Source organism: Pseudopodoces humilis, chromosome 23, assembly GCF_049639895.1.
Source record: "Pseudopodoces humilis isolate 2021_Gansu_Grassland_sample_001 chromosome 23, ASM4963989v1, whole genome shotgun sequence".
Lineage (NCBI taxonomy): Eukaryota > Metazoa > Chordata > Aves > Passeriformes > Paridae > Pseudopodoces > Pseudopodoces humilis.
Window position 1 is genome coordinate 4,482,660 of NC_142222.1, and position 20,655 is coordinate 4,503,314.

The following is a 20,655-nucleotide window of genomic DNA, read 5'->3' on the forward strand; positions in this document are numbered from 1 at the left end:
GCTTCCGCTTCCTGCGGGATGGAGGCGGCGCGGCGGCCGCCGCTCCTGCTCCCGCTGCGGCTGCCGCTGCTGGCGGCGCTGGGCGCGGCGGGGCGCGGTGGCCCCGGGCCCGTCACCTGCGGCTCCGTGGTGAAGCTGCTCAATGTGAGGCACAACGTGCGGCTGCACTCGCACGATGTGCGCTACGGCTCCGGTAACGGACGCGTCCCCCCCCCCCCCCGCTCCGTCCCCCGCGTTTCCCCGGCTCCCTTGTTGGGCTGAGCTGGGTGTGATGGTGGCTCTCCCTCCTCCGCAGGCAGTGGGCAGCAGTCGGTGACCGGGGTGTCGGCGGCGGATGACGGGAACAGCTACTGGCGGGTGCGGGGCCGCACGGCCGCCGTGTGCCAGCGGGGCACGCCGGTGCGCTGCGGGCAGGCCATCCGCCTCACGCACCTGGGCACCGGCCGCAACCTGCACAGCCACCGCTTCACCTCGCCGCTCTCCGGGAACCAGGTACCGCCCGGGCATTACCAGCCCTGCGCCCCGGGCTCCGTATCTTTCCCTGGGCATAACGGGGCCTGCCTTGTCACTCGGGTCTTGGCGGGTCTCCTGAGTCCGTGCTGTGTTGTGTCTGTCGCTACCCATCCCGCCTGAGTTCCCCTTGTCCCCCATGTTACTGCCAGCCCCACCTTATTCCCCAGTCAGTCTCCTGGTTGTCCCGACCAGATCCACCATATGTCTACTAGCATTTCCTAATTCCTGGCCCCAGCAGTGTCCCCCATGTCCCCACCGGTCCCACCTTGTTCTCCAGTTCAGACTGGGTTTCTCCTCATGCTGGGTCCCTGCCAGTTTTACCTTGTTCCCTGATCCCAGCTGGGTCCCTGCCAGTCCCACCTTGTTCCCCACTCCCTAGCAACTCCCAAATACCCTGCCAGTGCCTGAATGCCAACCAGACCCTGCAAGTCCCAACAGAGCCCCAGTCACAACCGGGTCCCTCCTAGGCCCAGCCCCTTTCTCTGCCCACCTCAGTACTCCCCTTTTTTACATCCTGGCCCCCAAATGAGCTCTTCTTCACCCCCAGGAGGTGAGTGCATTCGGGGAGGCCGGCGAGGGTGACTACCTGGATGACTGGACAGTGGTGTGCAGTGGGACCTACTGGGTGCGGGACGACGAGGTGCGATTCCAGCACACCTCCACCGACGTCTTCCTCTCGGTGACCGGGGAGCAGTACGGGCGGCCCATCCACGGGCAGAAGGAGGTGCACGGCATGGCCACCTCCAGCCAGAATAACTACTGGAAGGTGATGGAGGGCATCTTCATGCAGCCCAGCGAGGCCCTCCAAATGGAGCAGTACCACGCCGAGTTGTGAGGGACAGACAGACCGACGCCGAGCTTCTGGCGTTCTGCTGTGTTTGGGACTGCTGAGCCCAGGGGATGGCTCCTGTCCCCACCCTGGAACTGACACACACCACTGACAGCAGGGCCCCAGCACAAAGCAGATCCCAATGTCCTGAATTCAATGTTGAGTAGTTTCCATTGTCCCAAATCTGACACTAAATAGGTCCCAATGTCCAGACCTGACTGAAAACAGCTTCCAACACCCTAAAACCACTACAAAGCAGATCCCAATGTCCAGACCTGACCACAACAGAGCCTGACATCCTAGATCAGCACAAAGCAGGTCCGAACATCCCAAATTAGCACAAAGCCAAGCCAAACATCCAGATGTGACCCAAAACAAATTCACAAACTCACACCCTCTCCCTTTGCAGCCTGCTCTGTCCAAGGACCCGCCCCTTAAAGAACTGTTGTCCCTAGGAGCTGTACCCCTTGCTGTACTCCAAACTGTTCCTCGTGCCCTGCGAGGACCTGGGGCCATAAAAGTGCTGAACTCTGCCCTGTAGTGTGACTGTTTGTGTGGGGGATGCAGGGGACATCTGGCACCGGGGGCCAGACCTGGTCTCATCTGCACTTGCACCATCCTGGTGCTGCCCCTGGTGTCACCCATTTGCCTCATCCCAGTGCCCCTGGTGTCACCCCCCCTGCTCCTCACTCCATTTCAGTGCTGGACCTGCTGTCATCCCCCTCACTCCATCCCAGTGCCAGACCCGGTGTCCTCTCCCCATTCTGGTGCTGCCCCGCTGTCCCCATCCCAGTGTCCCTGCTGTCCCCTTGCCAGTGCTGCCCTGGTGTCACTGTTGTCTCCATCCCAATGTCCCCACTGTCTCCATTCCGGTGCCGTGCCGGTGTTCCTCTGTCCCCCCATCCCGGGTCTCCATGGTCATCCCCGGGTCAGCTGTCCCCATGCTGGTATCCCCACTGTCCCCATGCCGGTGCGGCCCCGGCGTCCGCGGTGTCCCCATGGTGGTGCAGCCCCAGTGTCCCTCTGTCCCTGTCCCCGCTGTCCCCACGCCGGTGCGGCCCCGCTGTCCCCGCTGTCCCCCCGCTGGCGCGGCCCCGGCGGGGCGCTGTGGCGGCCGCTGTCCCCGGGCAGGCGCCGCTCGGCCCCGCCCCGTCCCGCCCCTCCCAGCGGCCACTCGGGGTGCGCGGGCGGCCCCACGGGCGGCGGCGGCGCCGGGGCCGGGGCAGGGGCGGGCGGGAGGGAGGGGGTCTCAGCGGGGCCGGGGGCCGCAGCGGGGCCGTGCCCGCCATGCCGCCGCCGCTGCCCGCCGCGCTCCTCGGCATCGTCCTCATCGCGCTGCTCGCCGGGCTGCTGGCGCGGCCAGGGCCTGGCGGGCGGGTCTGGGGGCGTGGGGGTCTCCTCGGGGGGCTCGGGGGGTGTGACGGGGGTGGGGAGGGGGCAGTGGGGCGCCGGGGGGTGGGGGGGGGGCAGCGCGGCGGGTGCGGCTCTGCTGGGGCGGGAGGAGCGCGCCAGGGTCAAGGGGAGGCCCGAGGGGCTGGCTGTGGGGAGTGCGGGTGTTTTGGGGGCCCGCGGGGGTTTTGGGGCGCTGGTGAGGCTGTCTGGGGGGGTGTCAGGGGTGTAGGGGCCCCGCGGGGCTGAGGGTGAGGTGCTGGGGGTCTGGGAGGAGGGAAGCAGAGGGTCATGGGGACAAAGAGGGGTGGAGAGGGTGTCAGGAATTTGTGGGGCTCATAGGGCTGGGAGAGAGGTGTGGAAGAGCCTGCAGGGGACTGGGGGGTGTAGAGCTAGATGTCAGAGGCTTGGAGGCTTAGAAAAGTTCAGAAGAGCCCATAGAGGTGGGCATGGGGTGTCAGGGGGGTGTAGAGTCCTCAAGACTTGGGAGGGTAGCATCAGGGATTTTTGGGGGTGGTTCTGAAGGGTCTTTTCCCCACTGTGAGGCCCTGGGAGCTCCTATCCAGCTGTAGGTGCTGGAGCTGGTGCTTGAAGGATGAAGAGCTTCCCTAGACCCCAACCCCAGCAGGTAGGCTGACCTTAGCCTTCCCCCTGTCCCCACAGATGGCTGGCATGTCGCCTGGCTGTCAACTGGTGCCAGCAGAAGCTTCATGCAGAGCTGAAGATCGGCTCCTTTGGGTTCTTCTGGGCCCAGAACATCAGCCTCAAGTTCCAGCGGGAGCAGCAGACTGTGGTGGGTACCTGGGCGAGGGGTGTTTGCTGGCAGACAAGGCAGAGAGGGTGGTTGCTGTCACTTCTAGGCTGGCAGCAAATCTGTGGAGCCACTGTCCTGTTGAGCACTCCCATGGCTGGTGCCAGGCCCTTCCTGCCACGGCCAGACTTGGTTTTGGCTGCTCCTTGCATGATCCCAGGCACTGGAAGCGGAGTGGGAATGTTGAGATGAGCATCACAAGGCAGAGCCAAGTTGTTTCTTCTCTGATCTACCTGTGTGTCCTTACAGGAGATCGACAACATCTGGATCTCCAGCAAACTGAGCCGGGAGCTGCCGTACGTGCCCCCACCCCAGCTCCCTGCTGACTCCCTTTGAGGGTCTGGCTGACCTCTTACCCTGCTTGCCATCCTGCTGCCTTTACATCTTTCTGCCATCCTTATTCCCCTGTGGTCAGCTCTGTGAGGGCGTGACCCACGCTTGGAGGTGGCGGTGTCTTGTGGGTGCCCTTACGCTGGTCCTGCACATCCCTGGGGTAGGGGAAATCCCCAGTGACAGAGCCAGGTGTGCCAAGTGCAAGCTGTTGTCAGAGCTGCCTGTGCTGTTGTTCCCCAGGCGCTACTTCGAGCTGTGTTTTGGCGAGGTGCGAATCCGCACAGATCTCCAGAAGGGCCCTGGGTTGCAGCCATCTGTTCCGGAGGCTCCCAGAGAAGCTGATGGAAATGAAAGCAGGGCAGACCTGACCCTGAAACCCTCCTTGCTGAGGCTCCTTAGCCAGGTGAGGCACTAGCTTGGTGAGAGGCTGCTGTGGGCTGCGCTGCGGTCGGATATTCCTCACAGCAGCACCTTCCCCCCAGCTCTTTTCCATCCACATGGATTCCATCAACATCATGGTTCTGCACGTGGCCACCTCAGAGTCTCTCTGGCACATCCAGGCCAGCCAGACACGTCTCCTCCTGAATGGCAATGGGAAGAGGTAATGCTCTGCTTGTACCCCACTCTGCATCCAGGGCAGGGAAGCTTCTCTGACCCCAGCCTTGTGCCTCTCCTCTCTCTGTCCCACTCAGCAGCATCCCATGTCACCTGTGGTGTGATGCATTAACCTCCTCTGAGGCTGGCCTGGTTCCTTTTCCTGTCACAGGAAGCTTGAGTTTTGTGTTCTCCAAATAATGTGCATGGAGTTAGGGCATGCTCTGCTTTTGGGAGCAGTTGGAGCAGGGACTTGGGGTCCCTGTGTCCCACAGGAAAGAGGGCAAGGACTTGTTTTGGCAGCAGCAAGACCCACATCTTCCTTCAGTTCTCTGCTCTCCCCAGCCTGACGTGCGAGGTGAGCCTGACAAAGGTGAACAGCAAAGTCCTCCGGAGCAGCCAGCTGGTGAGTGCTGGAGGAGGGAGAAATTCCACACTTGGGACCTGGGCTCTGGCTCCCTGGGACACGCTGATGACCTGTTCCAGGGTGTCCCTGAGGCTGGGTGATGCTGCCAGGTGCTGGGCTTTCTGCTGTGCCCAGCTCCCCACCTGCGGCATGCACTGGGAGGGCACTGTGGGACTCCCTGTGTGCTTCTTGCTGTGTCCCCTGTGCACAGGATGACACGTGCCTGGCAGAGCTGGCCCTGGCACTCTCCCTCTCCCTGGAGATCAGCAGCGAGCGGCGGCTGGTGGGCGTCCGGCTCTGCATCCGCACGCTGCAGGCAGAGCTGCACGAGGGGCTTTTCTGCAGCCCCCTCCTGCACCACTTCACTGCTGGGGCCCAGCACAGCAGCCTGAGGGAAGAGCCCAGCACAGGTCAGGACAAGGACAGGGACAAGCTCTGAGCAGGGTAGGGGCTGGTGGCCCCCATAGTTGCACTGGAGCCAGAGGGATTTGGCTGTGGGATCACTCACTCCCACTCCAGAGTGTGAGGGTTTGGGCAAGTCCTTCCCGTGACTCTCTGTCCTTCTCCAGGCCCAGGTGAGCCCTCAAAGTCCTTGTCTGTGCTGAGCCTGGACACACTGAAGCTCATCCCCAGGAGGGTGGAGGTGAAGCTGGAGAACACCAGCATGGTGCTGTCCATGAACAGCCAGAAGAGGTGAGAGCAGGCTGTCCGAGTCCAAAGTAATGCTGGGGACATGGACCTGGGGACAACTGTGTTATTTCCTTCTTGTCCCTTAGCTCTGCTAGACTGCAGAGAGCGAGTCCTAGAGCCCACTCCAGTGGGAAGGACTGAGCTTGGCCTGGGACTGGGCTCTTTGGGAGGGAGGAAGGCACATGAGCTGGTTCTCCAGTAGAACAGCTGTTGGGATCCTCAGGCGATGTGATGAGAGCGCTGGGCTGTGGTGCAGCTGGGCACTGGCTGCTGTGTTTGTCCACGCCAGCATGCTGGTCAGCTGGTGATGAGAGACAGGGAGATGGAGCACATGACAGTGCAGTTCCCTCCTGGCAATGACTCTGTGTCTTCCAGGCATCTCACCTGGAGCCTGAAGCTGCTGCAGTTTCTATATCAGCGTGAAGAGGAGCAAATCCCATTGCGCAACTTCACGCCCACGTCAGACCTGGACCAAATGAGTGTAGACCTCCAGCTGGAGGGCAAGTAGCCAGGGGGGCACCCATGGGACAGGGCTGCCATCACTGCCCTCTGCCACCCCTCATTTGTGCTCCTCTGTCCCCCCAGATGGCCTTCTCCTGTCCCAGAGCCGCCAGCGCATCGTGTGCCTCAACTCCCTGAAGACCAGTGTGCAGGTGAGTGAGTGCTGGGCACACTCTGTCCCCCGGGGGTGGCTGGTTTGGCTCCTGGCATGAGTTTTTTGCCACCTGGCCCTTTCCCTGCTCTAGGTCACAGCCATTGACCTCTCGGCTGCTGTACTGCTCAACACCTGCATCATCCACTACCGTCACCAGGAGTTTTCGCACTGGCTGGGCCTCTTGGCACAGGAATACAGGTGCCAGGCAATACCTGTCCGCAGCCAAGGGCACAAGGGAAGGTAAACTTGGCCTCAGTGCAGCTGCTGATATCACAGCTTGTTTCCTCTTGCTGGCCACACTCTGGCAGGGTGCCTGGGCACTTAGCACCTTACCTGTGCACCGCCTGTGGGATGGGGAGGCTGGTCAGGAGGTGATCAGAGGACATCCCTCCGGTCCTGCTCCCTGCCAGGCTGTGTGGCACACAGCTCCCACTAACAGCCCATCCCTGCTTGTCCCATGCAGGAGCTATCCCCAGATCCTGGCGCCCATCATCCTGTGTGCCTCGCTGTCCAACGTCAACGTGTCCGTGCAGCTGGGGGACACACCACCCTTCGCCTTGGGCTTCAACTCCATCTCTGCAGGTACAGGCTAGATCAGGGAGGTGCTGGGCTCTTCTTGGGGTCTGCCAGACAGGCACTGGGATGGGAATGGAGAGGGTCGTGCTGCTGTTGTGCTTGCTCGTGTGTGTGTGTGGCCAGGGGCTGTGGATCCCTGCCTGGTTGTGTCTGGGGTGCCCTGCCTGCACCTCCCCTCTCTGTGCCCACAGACTACCAGCACCTGAGGCCACAGAGCGTGCACCAGCGAGCAGTGCTGGCTGTGGACCACCTGTGCTGGCGAGTGGGCAATGACTCCCATATCCAGCGTGCCCCACATCCCCCCAACATGCATGTGTGGGGAGAAGCCCTCATCCTCGACTCCTTCAACCTCCAGGTGAGGGACCAAGGGGTGGCTTTCAGTCTCAGACTCCATGTGGGTGGCACAGGGATGTCCTGCAGCCTGAGAGCGATCATCTTGTTTGTCCTGCAGGGCAGCTACAACCAGCCCCTGGGCATGTCCAGCGCCCAGTCGGATACGCTCTTCCTGGATTGCACCATCCGGGGGCTGCAAGTGGAGTCATCTGACACCTGCACTGAGTGCCTGGCCAGGGTCCTGCCCCTGTTCTGCCTGCAGTCTGGTGGGGCTGAACTTGACAAGCAGCCGCCCTCTGCCTCCAGTGAGCCCTGGGGGCTGCTCTGGAAGGTGGATCTGAAGGTGGAGGATGTGAACCTTTTCACACTCTCTGCCATAGTGGGTAAGTAGCATCCAAGCTGATCCCAGATGGCTGTCCTGGAGTAGCCCCGCAGTCAGAGGAACCTGGCGTGGTGTGGTGCCTCCTCTGTGCCTCCAGCACTGACATGCTGTCTCTCCAGGTGCCCTGGAGCTGCGGCTGGACACGCTGACCATCCTGGGAAGTGCTGAGAGCTGCACGGTCAGCGTCCAGGGCATGGTGCTGGCCTTGGTGAAGAACATCACTGAGAAGATGCAGCCGTGCTGCAAAGCTCCTGCCATCCCCAACCCGGTGGCCAACCTCTCCGTGCTCTCTGTCACCTACCACAGCAGCATCCGCTCCCTGGAGGTTGGTTTGGCTGTTGGGCCACTGCTTTATCTTGTACTGGGGATAGATGGGGCAGGGGGAGGATTGGCTGGCACTAAAGGTGCTGGGGTGAGGACGGGGCTGTGCTGTGCTGGCCTGGCAGTGATGTGGTGCCTGCTCACTCTCTCCGGTGCAGGTGCAGTGCGGCGAGGGGCTGGTGGTGCTGTGGAGCCCACCTGACCACATGTACCTGTACCATCACACCCTGGCCACCCTGCAGTGCCACGAAGCCTTGCGGAGCGCCCTCGGCCACAGGACGCTTCCCTCCCTGTCCCCAGAGAGCCCCATGTCCCACCCAGCCACCCCTACTGAGTCACCAGGGCCCTTCCAGCCAAAAGGGCCCCCTCCCAAAAGACTCCTGTCCCTGTCCCTGGAGTTGAGCTCTGCCAAGCTCACAGCCTTCGTCTCTGAGGCCAACTACATCAGCCTGGCTGCGGAACGGACCTCGGTGAGCTGGCACGGCGGTGCCCTGCACGGCTACTGCCCCGAGCTGGCCGCTGGCTTTGATGGACACAGCATCTTCAGCTTCAAGGAGGTGGAGGTGAAGTTGCTGCCTGAGCTGGAGGAGGTTGTCCGGCACCGCGATGCCTTCCCCACCCTGCGCACCCTCCGCAACCGTGGCTGGGCCTTCTCCTTCGCCAGCGTGACCGTCGAGTTCCCCTACCAGTACGACTTCTCCCGCACGCTGGACGCTGCCGTGGGTGTGCAGAAATGGCTGAAGGGCCTGCACCGGCCCACGTGCCCTGCCAGCATGGCCCTGCCCCCCGACCTCCTGCTCAAAGTCACCAACTTCTCCTGGGTCTTCCTGGATGACGTCTTCGAGGTCAAGTTGCGAGACAACTACGAGCTGATGAAGGATGAGAGCAAGGAGAGCGCCAAGCGCCTGCAGCTGCTGGACGCCAAGGTGGCTGCGCTGCGCAAGCAGCACGGGGAGCTGCTGCCTGCCCGCAAGATCGAGGAGCTCTACGCCGCGCTGGAGAAGAAGAACATCGAGATCTACATCCAGCGCTCGCGGCGCCTCTACGCCAACACACCCATGCGGAGGGCCCTCCTCACCTGGACCCTGGCCCACTTGGAGCTGGTGGCCATGGCCGATGAGTCCTTCCACGGCACGGAGCGTGTGTTGGAGCAGATGAGGGACCTGGATGATGTCAGCCCGTTCCCCCCAGAGGGCCTGGAGATGGTAACCCAGTGGTGCCGCATGATGAAGGGCACGGTTGGCAGCTTCTTTGGTGAGTTGCTTTGTGGGAGGGTGCCCTTGGGGGACAGCACGATGGCTTTGTGGCCTGGGCTGGCACTATGTGCTGTGTAACCAGGCAGGGAAAATGATTTTTGGAGGTTCAAAGGGAGTGGGAAGGAAGTAAAAATGTGACAGGACGATGGCTCCTGCTATGGCCTAGAGTTGGGGACTGCCTGCCTCTTTGCTGCCCCATCCCTCAGCCCATCCTCCACCTGCAGTGCGGATCCGTGACTACCCCCGGTACCTGTTTGAGATCCGGAACTGGCAGCTCTCCGGCCGGCTGATCGGAGCCGAGCAGTGCGGCCAGGCCTGCTCCCGGCGCCGCCAGGTCCTGAAGCTGGGGCTGCCCTGGGGTGATGCCACAGTGGAGAGGAACATGCCACCCTTGAAATTCTACCATGACTTTCACTGTAAGAGCTGGAGGAATGGGGGCTCTGGTGGTGTAGGGACAGGGCAAAGGGCTGAGCCAACCTCTGTGTCCCCAGCTGTGATCTCCCAGTACACCATCGTGTGGGGGCCCTGCTGGGACCCGGCCTGGACCCTGATCGGCCAGTGTGTGGATCTCCTCACCAAGCCCTCAGAGGACCCCAGTGCCCCATTGCCCTGGTGGGACAAGAGTCGTCTTCTCTTCCATGGAGACTGGCACATGGACATTGAGCAGGCCAACCTGCACCAGCTGGCCACTGAGGTGGGTGCTACTGGACTGGGGAACAACGTGCTGTGGGGGCAGCTCACACCTGCCTCTCCTCACGCCTGCCCTTGCAGGACCCCTACAACACCACGGAGAACATGCACTGGGAGTGGAGCCAACTCTCCTTCCACTGGAAGCCCGGGCAGTTTGTCTTCAAGGGCAGCCTGGATATCAATGTCCGGACAGCTTCCAAGTGAGTGTGGGTTCACGAGCATGGGGGTCCTCACCAGTGCTGGGGGGTGACTGGGGTCTCTTTCTGTATTCAGATATGACGACTGCTGCTTCCTGCATCTGCCTGACCTGTGCATGACACTGGACCTACAGTGGCTGTGCCATGGGAACCCCCATGACCACCATGGCGTGGTGCTGCGCTCCCCCGACTTCCTGCCCGAGGTGCCAGTGGGGCAGCAGTATGACTCCTACCGTGCCTTCCGCTCCGAGAACCTCAACCTCTCCATCCGGATGGACCTGACACAGCCCAGCAAAGGTGGCTGACAGTGTCCTGGGGGTCTCTTGGGGACAAGGGGCATAGGGCAGGGCATGCTGGTTGTGGGTTGGGTGCTGCCATGTCCCAGCCCCATGGCACTGGCTGATGGTGGGTATATTCTCAGAGCACTCCCAGCCCCGGATCCTGCTCTACAGCAGCACCCTCCGCTGGATGCAGAATTTTTGGGCCACATGGACCAGTGTGACACGGCCCATCTGCCGTGGGAAGCTCTTCAACAACATGAAACCCAGCAAGAAGAAGCTGGGCCAGCATTACAAGCAGTTGTCCTATACTGCGCTCTTCCCCCGGCTGCAGGTAATTCCCAGGGCTGGGAATCAGGTGTTTCCTCTCTGCCCTGCCTCTGCTGGACTCTCAGCTCCTGCTCTCTGCTCCCTCTCAGGTGCATTACTGGGCCTCCTTTGCCCAGCAGCGGGGGATTCAGGTGGAATGCTGCCAGGGACACATCTTCACTCGTGGCACGCAGCGGCTCATCCCACAAGGTGAGTGGGAATCCTGCCAGCAGCACTTCCAGGTTCAGCAGGGCCCTGGCTGACCCCTGTCCCTGTCCCCCAGCCGGCACAGTGATGCGACGCCTCATTTCGGAATGGAGCATCACGCAGATGGTGAGTGACTTGAGCCAGGTCACCGTGCACCTCATGGCCTCCACTTGTGACGAGAATGCTGACCATCAACTTGACACCCTGGTGAAGAAAACCCACCTGCTGAGCCTGTCCTCCCTCACCTACCAGCGGCACAGCAACCGCACGGCTGAGGAGGTACCACTGCAAACAGGGCACAGCAGCTTGTGCTGGCCTGGTGACACCTCCAGGACAAGGGGATGTTGGTTGTTGGATGCAATGGGGAAGGGATTTGGCTGGGGAAGAGACAGAAATTCAGGGCCTTCAATCTACCAAGCACCCGACTTTGTGCCCATGCTGTGGTCCCTGGGGTGGTCCGGGCTGCAGTCCTTACGCTCAGCCTGAAGGGCTGGCAGGGCTCCTAGTCCCAGTGCATGAGGTAGGTCACTGGGCAGAGCCAGGGGTGACTTTGCTGTGCTGAGGCACTGATCCTCTGTGCCCAGGAGCTGCCCCTGCGTGATGGGGACGACGGTTTCCACACCCATCAGCTGCACTTGGTGGACCTGCGAGCGTCCTGGACCACCACGAACCGGGACATCGCCTTCGCCCTCTACGATGGCTACAAGAAAGCGGCTGTGCTCAAGCGTAACCTGTCCACCGAGGCCCTGAAGGGGCTGAAGATCGACACACAGCTGCAGGCCAAGAAGCTGAAGCGGGGCCCGCTCTCTGCTCACTCCATCCCTGCCAGAGTGACTGCTCCCATCACCAGTGGCCGTCCTGAGAGAGCCTCCTCAGGGGGTGAGCGTGGGGAGGCGAGCAAGGGGAAGCCCACAGTTCAAAGCTTTGCTTGCTTTCATTCTGGACATTTGAGCCATCCACCCACAGCTTTGCACTGACCCTTTCTCCTTCCCCAGGGGCCTACATGCTGCAGAAGCTCATTGAGGAGACGGACAAGTTTGTGGTTTTCACAGAAGAGGAGTCGGGGGCCAGTGAGCAGCTCTGCGGCATCGCCGCCTGCCAGACCGACGACATCTACAACCGCAACTGCCTCATTGAGCTGGTGAACTGCCAGGTACCTGCCTGTGCCCATGGCCTGGCTGTGACAGGGGCTGTGCCTGCCCCAGAAAGGTCCATCAGACCCCTGGGGTCTCCCCCCACAGATGGTTCTGCGTGGCGCAGAGACGGAGGGCTGTGTGATTGTGTCTGCCGCGAAGGCACAGCTGCTGCAGTGCCAGCACCACCCCGCCTGGTACGGGGACACTCTGAAGCAGAAGACATCCTGGACATGTTTGCTGGATGGCATGCAGTACTTTGCCACGACAGAGAGCAGCCCCTCCGAGGGGGAGCATGGCCAGCTCTGGCTGGAGGTGAGTGTGTGGTGGGTGAGCTACATGGGGGACAGGCAGTGCTGTCAGTGCCCTTGCCAAGTCAGGGAAGATGGGGACAGCCAGCAGTGCCTCCTTGCCTCCCCAGGTGAAAAATATTGAGGAGCATCGTCAGCGGAGCCTGGACTCAGTGCAGGAGCTGATGGAGAGTGGGCAGGCAGTGGGGGGCATGGTCAGCACCACCACAGGTACTGCCCACAGCCCTGGCTGCTGTGCCTACCCCAGTCCCACTCAGGTTTGACCCCAAGGCTGGTAAGAGCAGAGAGTGCCTGTCCTGTCCCTGCGTGGCTCCAGGAGGTGGCTGATGCTCCAAGGCCTGCACTGTGCAGTCCCTGTGTGCTGGGATGTGGCACTCTGACTGTGGTCCCTCTGCCTGTCCCCAGACTGGAATCAGCCCTCGGAAGCCCAGCAGACCCAGCAGGTGCAGAGGATCATCTCTCGCTGCAGCTGCCGCATGTACTACATCAGCTACAGCCACGACATCGACCCTGAGCTGGCCACACAGATAAAGCCTCCTGATACCCCTGCCAACCAGGAGAAGGAGGATCTGCTGAAGAAGCAGGAGGGTGGGTGCATCCAGGCAGTGTGCCTTGGTGGGGTACAGCTCTGGGCTGACCCATGGGGACTCTAGGGGTGGTCTCTTCTAGCCCTACTGAGGTCAGAGGGCTGCGTACAGGAGGGGTTCCCAACATGTTTCTGCCCATGCTGAGCCCCCACTTGCCCTTTGTGTCCCTACAGGAGCTGTGGACACCTTCACCCTGATTCACCATGACCTGGAGATTTCCACCAACCCCGCACAGTATGCCATGATCCTCGACATAGTCAACAACCTGCTGCTGCACGTGGAGCCCAAACGCAAGGTACCCGTGGGGCTCCAGGTGTCCGTGCCACTCACTCACTGCACCCAGGCAGTCCTAACCTTGCCCTATTCCTGTGTCCAGGAGCACAGTGAGAAGAAGCAGCGGGTGCGTTTCCAGTTGGAAATCTCCAGCAACCCTGAGGAGCAGCGCAGCAGTATCCTACACCTGCAAGAGGCTGTGAGGCAGCACGTGGCCCAGATCCGGCAGCTGGAGAAGCAGATGTACTCCAACATGAAGGTGAGCCCACATCCCTGGCTCCTTAGGATCCTCACTCCAGGGCAGAGGGTGCTGAGGGTTGTCTGTCCTTCAGTCCTTGAAGTATGACAGCAAAAACGAGATCCTGCTCGACCTGAACCACCGGCTGCAGCAGCAGCTGAGCCAGGAAAAAGCTGACCTGCAGCTGGAGAGTGAGGAGCTGAACATACTGATCAGGTAGGACAAGTGGGAATGGCTTTAAACTGAGAGTAGGTTTGGATTGGATATTAGGGAGAAATTCTTCCCAGTGAGGCACTGGCACAGGTTGCCCAGAGAAGCTGTAGTTGCCCCATCCCTGGAAGTGTTCAAAGATAGGCTGGATGGGGCTTGGGGCAACCAGGGACAGTGGGAGGTGTCCAACACAAACCATTCTGATTGTATGATCTCAGCCTTCCCCAGCATTGTGTCCCCCCTAGGACTCCCACATCCCACTCTCCTCTGTGCTGCAGGTGCTTCAAGGACTTCCAGCTGCAGCGAGCCAACAAGATGGAGCTGCGAAAGCAGCCAGAGGACGTGAGCGTGGCACGGAGGACTGAGTTCTACTTCGCCCAGGCGCGCTGGCGCCTGACGGAGGAGGATGGGCAGCTGGGCATTGCTGAGCTGGAACTCCAGCGCTTCCTCTACAGCAAGGTGTGGAGTTGGACAGTACTCACAGCCCCTGAGCTGGGGATGGGGATGCTGGGAGCTGATGGCTTTGTCTGTGCAGGTCAACAAGTCTGATGACACGGCTGAGCATCTGCTGGAACTGGGCTGGGTGACCATGAACAACCTGCTGCCCAACGCTGTGTATAAGGCAAGTGGAAGCTGGGGGAGCAGCTCTGCATCCTGGGGACCCATGGGTGGCCTGGGCAGAGGGGCTTGTCCTCAGCCCAGCCACCCACCCTCTTCCCTGCAGGTGGTGCTGCGTCCCCAGAGCTCCTGCCAGTCCGGCCGGCAGCTGGCCCTGAGGATTTTCAGCAAGGTCCGGCCGCCCGTGGGAGGCATCTCCATCAAGGAGCATTTTGAGGTGCCAGGGCTGGGCTGGGATGTGCCAGGGTCTCTGTGGGGAACAAGCAGTGCATACCTGGCTCTGACATGTCTCTTTCCTGCAGGTGAACGTGGTGCCTCTAACCATCCAGCTCACCCACCAGTTCTTCCACAGAATGATGGGTTTCTTCTTCCCTGGCCGTAATGTGGAGGAGGAGGAGGTGGGGGATGAGGAAGATAAGTCCAAGCTGGTGACAACAGGTGAGAGGCTCATGATCACCCTTCTCTCTGAATGTCCTTGAGCAGCTCTGGCTACACGTCCAGGATATGTTTCTGGGCAGCTGCTGTCCAGCTATGAGTTGAGAAACAGGGATTTGTGGTCTCCCCTGTGGAGAGGGAGATTGTGGGAGGGTTGGGGTCATGGCTAACCCCTGGCTGGAGACCACCACCACCTTGCACCCTGTTTGCCCCAGGGATCCCCGTGGTGAAGCCGCGGCAGCTGATTGGGGCCGATGACTCGCTGGGCCCAGGGAAGGGAGTTGCTCAGGGACTGAATCGAACATCAGGGGTCAGAAGATCATTCCGAAAAGCACCTGAGGTACCTCCTGCTGCTGTGAGGGGGGAATCTGCGAGAGCCCTGCTGTGGTGCCAGTCTGTTTTCCCTTAACTGCAGGGCTGGGTAGCCGTGTCCTCCCACACTTCCCTCCCACGCTTGTCTGCTTTCTCCTGCTTCCTCCCACCATGAGGATTTGCATCCTTACAACCAGGCGTCTGCACGCTTGATGTGATCCCTGTGTCTCATTTTTCCAACATCGTGCCAGAGCAGCTCTCACCTCTCCCTGATGAAGCAATTCTGCAGTCTAGTGCCCAGCTATTCCTTCCCTGCTGGTTCCTGGCTGTGTCCCTTCTCCTTCCCTTCTGCTCATGGCTTCTGCTCTGTCCCCAGCATCCGGTGGATGATATTGACAAGATGAAGGAGCGTGCAGCCATGAACAACTCCTTCATCTACATCAAGATCCCGCAGGTGCCACTCTGTGTCAGCTACAAGGTGTGAGACCAGTGGGACAGGGCATGCTTGAGGTGGTCTGGGCCATTGTCCCACACTGCCTGACACCTCTGTCACACAGGGGGAGAAGAACAGCGTGGACTGGGGCGACCTGAACCTGGTGCTGCCATGCCTGGAGTACCACAACAACACATGGACATGGCTGGACTTTGCCATGGCGGTGAAGAGGGACAGCCGAAAAGCCTTGGTGGCACAGGTACGTGGGACCACATCCCTCTTCCCGCTCCGGAGGCTGCCAGAGCTGCTCTGCCCAGGATGGAGATGGTAACCCCAGGGTGGGTGGCACATTCCCCAGAGTAGGAGGCAGCTGCACTGGCTCAGCAGCTCAGGCTGTGACCCATTCCGAGGGTGCAGGGTGTGGCCACGGGGGTTACTGAGCCCCCTGACTCCTGGGACAGGTGATCAAGGAGAAGCTGCGCCTGAAGCCGGCAGCAGGCGCGGAGGCCCGGGGGAAGCTGGAGAACAAACCCGATGGGACCATCCAGCAGCAGGAGGATGAGAAGGCCCGACTGCTCATCGGGCTGAGCGTGGGCGAGAAGAACCCCAGCAAGAAGTCAATCTTTGGCAGGCGCAAATGATGGCAGCACCCGGCAGGCCGGGAAGGGACTTGGGGTGCCCCATGCACCCCCCTTGGGGAGTCACCCTGAAGGCAGAGAGGGGGCTGTGCTGCTCGGCGGTGCCCGAGGAGGGCTCAGCCACGTGCAGGCCCTCAATAGCCCCGTTGCTGTGGGGCAGGGGTGCAGCAGCGTGGGAATGTGGGGCACAGGGTGCTCCAGGGCTGCTTTGTGGGGTGCAGAACCCTCATGCCAAGGGCTCCTGTGAGCTTCTCCCCCTCCCTGCTGTGTGGGTGCTGGGCCCAGCCCCTGGGCCTGGTGAAGCAGCAGGATCACTGCAGGCTGGGAAAAAGGGGAATGGGAGAGAGTTTAAATAAAAAGTTTTTAATTTGGAACAGGCTTGGGCCAGTGGCTTGTTTCTTGCCTCACCCCGCAGTGCTGGCCCTCCTGCTGCACCCTGCAGTCCCACCTCAGCCCAGCAGCCCCCCTTCCTTGGGGGCTTAACCCTGCCCTTCTCCAGCAGCTGCTCAGGGCACCCGTTTGGGGCTCAGGGCACCCCTGCATGGCCCTGGGCTCAGCCTGTGCAGTTATCCCCTGCAATCCTCCCCATGAGCCCAGGGCCATGCCGGGGCTCGGCATCCCCTCAGGGCTGCAGCACGTGGGGCGCAAAGAGAGAAGGAAAGGTTGAAGGGGGAGCCCCAGAGTGTGTAAGGAGGGGGTCCCGGAGAGGGGCTGGGATCAGTGCCGGGGGGTGCTGGGGTGGCATCAGTCACGGGTGGGTGAGCAACCCCCAAGTGTGTAGAGAGGCTCCCGGATGGGGGGAGCTCGATCACGGGTGGGTGTCGCGGTGCAAGGGGCAGCCCCTCGGCCGAGCCCCGGGGCTGGGGGTGGTCGCGGCGGGCGGGGCGGGGCGGGGCGGCGGGGTTATGTAAGGCGGCGATTACCGGGGAGCGCCCCGGGGGCGCGGCCGGGCGGCGCCGCGATGGGAGCGACGAGCAGCGGCCCCGGCCCGGCCCCGGCTCCGGTGCGGCCCCCCCAGGTGCGTGCGGCGGCATCAGCCCCGGGGATCCCCCTGGGCATCTCCCGCCCCGGGTTCCCCCCGCTGACGCCGTCCCCGCTTCCGCAGGGCCGCGCCGTGGGGTCGTGGGTGCGGGCGCTGCTGAGCCGAGCAGGGTCGGTGCCGGTATCGGTACCGGTGCCGGTACCGGGGCTCGCCTTGGCCTCGCGGGGCCCCGCCGAGGAGCCGCCGCTGCCCGGGTGGCCGCTGCCGCAGCTCGTCTCGTTGTTCCTGCCGGAGTTCCCCGCCCGCCCCTCCGCCCGCCAGCAGCAGCTCAAGGTGCCGTCCCGGAGCCCCCGCCCTCCTGAACGGGACCCCGGTGCATCCGAACGGGGCCCCCGATCGTCCTCCCCCGCGGTGTCCCGCCCTCCATCCCGCCCCGGCAGCCCCGGGCGCCCTAACGGGTCCCCTCGCACCCTGTACCGGTGTCCCTGCTCGTCCTACCGGGGTTCCTGCACGTCCCTACCGGGGTCCCCCAGCGCCCTGAGCATCCTCCCGCGCCGTCCGTGCATCCCGTGCCGCCATCCCGGCATCGCAGGCTGCCTTAGCGAGCTCTCCTCGCACGCTCTGCCGGGTCCCTGCGCATCCTACCGGCGTCCCCGGCTGTTCCACCGAGTCCCCTTCTATCCCCGCCGGGTGCCCGTGTCAGGTCTCGGTGTGTTCTACCGGAGCTCCTCGGCACCCCACCGAGGTGCCGCGTGTACTCCCGGGGGTCCTGTGCACTATGTCAAAATCCACCGCTGCCGCCTCGGGGTCCCCGTGTCCCAGTCCCCCGTGTCCCTGTGCCCCATACTGGGTCCCCATAAATCCTGCTGGGGTTCCTATTGGGTCCTCTAGGTCCCCATGTGTCCCCAGCATCTGCTTTGGGTGCTGTGTGCCCTTCACCCCATGCAGGACCCCCAGCCTGAGCACCCCAATCCATCTCCATGGCGTGCTCAGCCCGTTCCTCCCCTCAGATCCTGGGCTTCGTGGCCAAAGGCTCCTTCGGGACCATCCTCAAAGTGCTGGACTGTGGGCGGGAGAAGATCTGTGCCGTGAAGGTGGGTGCTGACCCCTGGGGCCCATGGGTGCCCCCACCTGCCCTTGTCCCCCACCTTGACAGTGCCTCGCCCCCCAGGTTGTGCCCAAAGTGGAGGTGCTGCGCCGTGACACCCTTAAACAGTGCAAAGAAGAAGTCAGCATCCAGGTGAGGGGGGCCCAGGAGGGACCCCAGCCCGTGAAGGGGTTTAGGGGGTGGCCACGGGGACATCAGGAGGCGGCGGGGTGCTGCGGATGGAAGCCGGCAGAAGCGGGGTCCCCAGCCCCTGGTGGCCTCCTACCCGCTCACTCTTTGTGCTTTTGTGTCCCCAGAGACAGGTCAGGCACCCGTTTGTCCACGGGCTGGGGGACAGCTGGCAGGGCCAGCGCCACCTCTTCATCAGTGAGTGACCATCTGCCCGCGGGCTCGCTGCGGCCCCCCCTGCCCGCGCACGTGTCCCCGCTGCCCGCACACGTGTCCCCGCACACGCGCGCTCCCCCCAGCGCCCCGTGGGGATCCGGGAGCTCTGGCTGCCGGCTCCCGGCCATCGGATGGGGGACAGGGATGGGGACAAGCCACAGCGGGGCAGGGACCAGTGTGGGAGTGAACAAAGCACCCCAGCGCTGGTGCCTGTCTGGCCCTAATGGCTGTGTCACCTCAGCCCCTGCAGTTTGCGTGTTCCCGGTGCCTGTGTCACGTCGCTTTGGCACCTCATGTGATCCCTGGTGTTTGTGTGTTCCCAGTGCCCACGGGGCTCTGGGGCTGATGTCACCGTGCTACTCGCATGTTCCCATGCCACCTCACTCGTGCCTATGTCACCTTGGTAATGTGGTGCCCATATTGCCCTGGTGCTTGTGCCACCTTGGTGTCAGTGTGGTCCAGGTGCTTGTCCCACCTTGCTGCCTTTATAACCCCAGTGCGTGGCCCCAGTGACCCCTCTGCACCCCCGTGCCACCCCGGTGTCCCTCGTGCCAGCCCAGTGGGTCAGTAAGGCATATCCCCTGTCCCGGCAGTGTGCACCTACTGCAGCACCGGGGACCTGCACGCGCTGTGGCGCACGGCCGGCTGCTTGGCTGAGGCCACCGTCCGCCTGTTCGCCGCCGAGCTGGTGCTGGTGCTGGGTGAGTGACCCTCCACACTGGGGACAGTCCCCGCCACTGGAGACCTGTGGGCAGGGTCAGCCACCCCCAAGGGTGGCAGTGGGCACTGTGGTGGGAGGGGACACACGGCACTGATGGCTCTGTCTTGTCCCCAGTGTACCTCCACGACCTTGGCATCATGCACAGAGATGTCAAGGTGGGTGGCAGTGGGGCTGGGGGCTGGAGGATGGGGTGGGGGGGGGGGGTGTCTTTGAATCCCCAGCATGGAGAGGCCACCTCAGTGCCTGTCTCATTTCAGATGGAGAATATCCTCCTGGATGAGAGAGGTAAGAGCCTGGTGGGAGCACCTTGGGGACACCCTGTCAATGGGGACACGTTCTCTACACGTGTCCCACATGGTGTCTGACCCCACAGGGCACCTCAAGCTCACTGACTTTGGCCTCTCCCGGTACCTGCAGTGGGGTGAGCGAGCCCACACAATCTGTGGCACCCTACAGTACATGGGTAAGGATGGGGCCGTGCTGGGGGGGGCTGTGCTGGGGGGCACAGACCCCCATGCACTCACCCACTCTCCCCACAGCCCCAGAGGTGCTGAGCGGGGGGCCCTACAGCCATGCAGCTGACTGGTGGTCCTTGGGAGTCTTGCTCTTTGCCCTGGCCAGTGGGGAGGTAAGGACCACAGGGTAGGGGGACAGGGACACCTCGGGGAGACCCTGAATTCACTCTATGCTCCCCCAGTTCCCTGTGGCTCCAGCGGGGGACCATGTGGCCATGCTGGAACGTGTCAAACAGAGCAGCTACAAGAGCCCACCTGAGTTCAGCCCTGAGCTGGCCCGGCTGCTCGCCGAGGTAACCCTCCTGCCTGGATTTTGGGCTCCCCCCCTGGCCCCTGGGCTGGATGCTGGGATTTCCATTGTCACTGTCACCTCTCTGTCCACAGCTGCTGTGCCACAACCCCCTGTACCGCCTGCGCTACCTCCACCACTTCCAGGGCCACCCCTTCTTCCGCGGGGTGGCCTTCGACGCTGACCTGCTGCAGAAGGACCCGGTGGTGGTCGCAGTGGCCCCGCGACCCCCCGAGCAGCCCCCACCCGACCCCGCCACTTTCGCCGACTTTGACTACGACCTCACCGCCTCCCCGGACCGGCCCTGGCCTGGCTGAGCCACCACGGCTGGGACCCTCGGCATCGCTCAGGGACGTCCCCCTACCCCGGCAGCGGCTCGGACCCTGCTGGGTTACCCGGGTACCCCCCAGTCTCATCCCCGGGTACCTCAACTCTGTACCTCTCCCCGCGGGAGCAATAAACCCGAGAGCCGCGGGCACTGCTGCCCTGACTCGTGGTGGGGAAAGCGGGATTGCGGCAGGTCTGGGGGGCCGTGTGGGGGAGTTCCCCCGGCGCAGGCGGTGCGGGAGGAGCCGGCTCCGCCTGCCCATGCACGGGTCCGTCCGTCTGTCTGTCCATCCCCCGGGGCAGGCGGTGCGGGAGGATCTGGCTCCGCCTGCCCATGCACGGGTCCGTCCGTCTGTCTGTCCATCCCCCGGG

General features: G+C 62.7%; 3 protein-coding genes across 7 annotated transcripts; all 3 read left to right on the plus strand.

Annotated features, from left to right (window-relative positions):
* The first annotated feature begins 18 nt into the window (after positions 1-18).
* On the plus strand, positions 19-1,875 carry SDF2 (stromal cell derived factor 2). Its single transcript, XM_088066197.1, has 3 exons — positions 19-193; positions 296-492; positions 1,061-1,875. Exons 1-3 carry the CDS (start codon positions 19-21, stop codon positions 1,346-1,348), a joined length of 660 nt encoding a protein of 219 aa, XP_087922323.1. The 3' UTR covers positions 1,349-1,875.
* Positions 1,876-2,608: 733 nt separating this feature from the next.
* BLTP2 (bridge-like lipid transfer protein family member 2) lies at positions 2,609-16,335 on the plus strand. Of its 4 annotated transcripts, none has more exons than XM_014255037.2 (39): positions 2,609-2,700; positions 3,395-3,524; positions 3,792-3,838; positions 4,116-4,278; positions 4,358-4,476; positions 4,773-4,875; positions 5,087-5,285; positions 5,445-5,568; positions 5,941-6,065; positions 6,151-6,218; positions 6,312-6,460; positions 6,684-6,802; positions 6,988-7,151; positions 7,248-7,512; positions 7,631-7,836; positions 7,991-9,086; positions 9,313-9,504; positions 9,580-9,782; positions 9,860-9,978; positions 10,052-10,272; positions 10,397-10,587; positions 10,673-10,772; positions 10,846-11,048; positions 11,354-11,648; positions 11,765-11,922; positions 12,011-12,217; positions 12,324-12,423; positions 12,619-12,801; positions 12,974-13,095; positions 13,177-13,332; positions 13,406-13,527; positions 13,800-13,980; positions 14,057-14,143; positions 14,246-14,356; positions 14,442-14,577; positions 14,790-14,914; positions 15,263-15,364; positions 15,444-15,578; positions 15,781-16,335. In XM_014255037.2, the coding sequence occupies exons 1-39, from the start codon at positions 2,630-2,632 to the stop codon at positions 15,958-15,960; spliced, it is 6,777 nt and encodes a 2,258-aa protein (XP_014110512.2). In that variant the 5' UTR covers positions 2,609-2,629; the 3' UTR covers positions 15,961-16,335. The 4 variants fall into 4 exon arrangements, with proteins under 4 accessions (XP_014110512.2, XP_087922249.1, XP_014110513.2 ...); XM_088066123.1 differs by having other exon boundaries at positions 4,776-4,875; XM_014255038.2 differs by having other exon boundaries at positions 4,815-4,875.
* A 580-nt stretch (positions 16,336-16,915) lies between these two features.
* RSKR (ribosomal protein S6 kinase related) lies at positions 16,916-20,434 on the plus strand. 2 transcript variants are annotated; one of them, XM_005525945.2, is made up of 12 exons: positions 16,916-16,975; positions 17,063-17,272; positions 17,950-18,033; positions 18,111-18,179; positions 18,344-18,413; positions 19,025-19,132; positions 19,267-19,307; positions 19,410-19,437; positions 19,526-19,615; positions 19,692-19,780; positions 19,850-19,960; positions 20,052-20,434. In XM_005525945.2, exons 1-12 carry the CDS (start codon positions 16,919-16,921, stop codon positions 20,271-20,273), a joined length of 1,179 nt encoding a protein of 392 aa, XP_005526002.2. In that variant the 5' UTR covers positions 16,916-16,918; the 3' UTR covers positions 20,274-20,434. The 2 variants fall into 2 exon arrangements, with proteins under 2 accessions (XP_005526002.2, XP_087922445.1); XM_088066319.1 differs by lacking the exon at positions 19,025-19,132.
* Positions 20,435-20,655: the final 221 nt, after the last annotated feature.

Excerpts from the sequence above, each read along its gene's own strand:
- SDF2 (XM_088066197.1), top strand. The coding sequence starts at position 19 with ATGGAGGCGGCGCGGCGGCCGCCGCTCCTGCTCCCGCTGCGGCTGCCG. Across the intron at positions 194-295 it reads CGATGTGCGCTACGGCTCCG|GCAGTGGGCAGCAGTCGGTG; the intron begins GTAACGGACGCG and ends CCTCCTCCGCAG. Across the intron at positions 493-1,060 it reads CGCCGCTCTCCGGGAACCAG|GAGGTGAGTGCATTCGGGGA; the intron begins GTACCGCCCGGG and ends CTTCACCCCCAG.
- BLTP2 (XM_014255037.2), top strand. The coding sequence starts at position 2,630 with ATGCCGCCGCCGCTGCCCGCCGCGCTCCTCGGCATCGTCCTCATCGCG. Across the intron at positions 3,839-4,115 it reads AAACTGAGCCGGGAGCTGCC|GCGCTACTTCGAGCTGTGTT; the intron begins GTACGTGCCCCC and ends GTTGTTCCCCAG. Across the intron at positions 13,333-13,405 it reads AGATGTACTCCAACATGAAG|TCCTTGAAGTATGACAGCAA; the intron begins GTGAGCCCACAT and ends TCTGTCCTTCAG.
- RSKR (XM_005525945.2), top strand. The coding sequence starts at position 16,919 with ATGGGAGCGACGAGCAGCGGCCCCGGCCCGGCCCCGGCTCCGGTGCGG. Across the intron at positions 18,414-19,024 it reads CCAGCGCCACCTCTTCATCA|TGTGCACCTACTGCAGCACC; the intron begins GTGAGTGACCAT and ends CTGTCCCGGCAG. Across the intron at positions 19,961-20,051 it reads TGGCCCGGCTGCTCGCCGAG|CTGCTGTGCCACAACCCCCT; the intron begins GTAACCCTCCTG and ends CTCTGTCCACAG.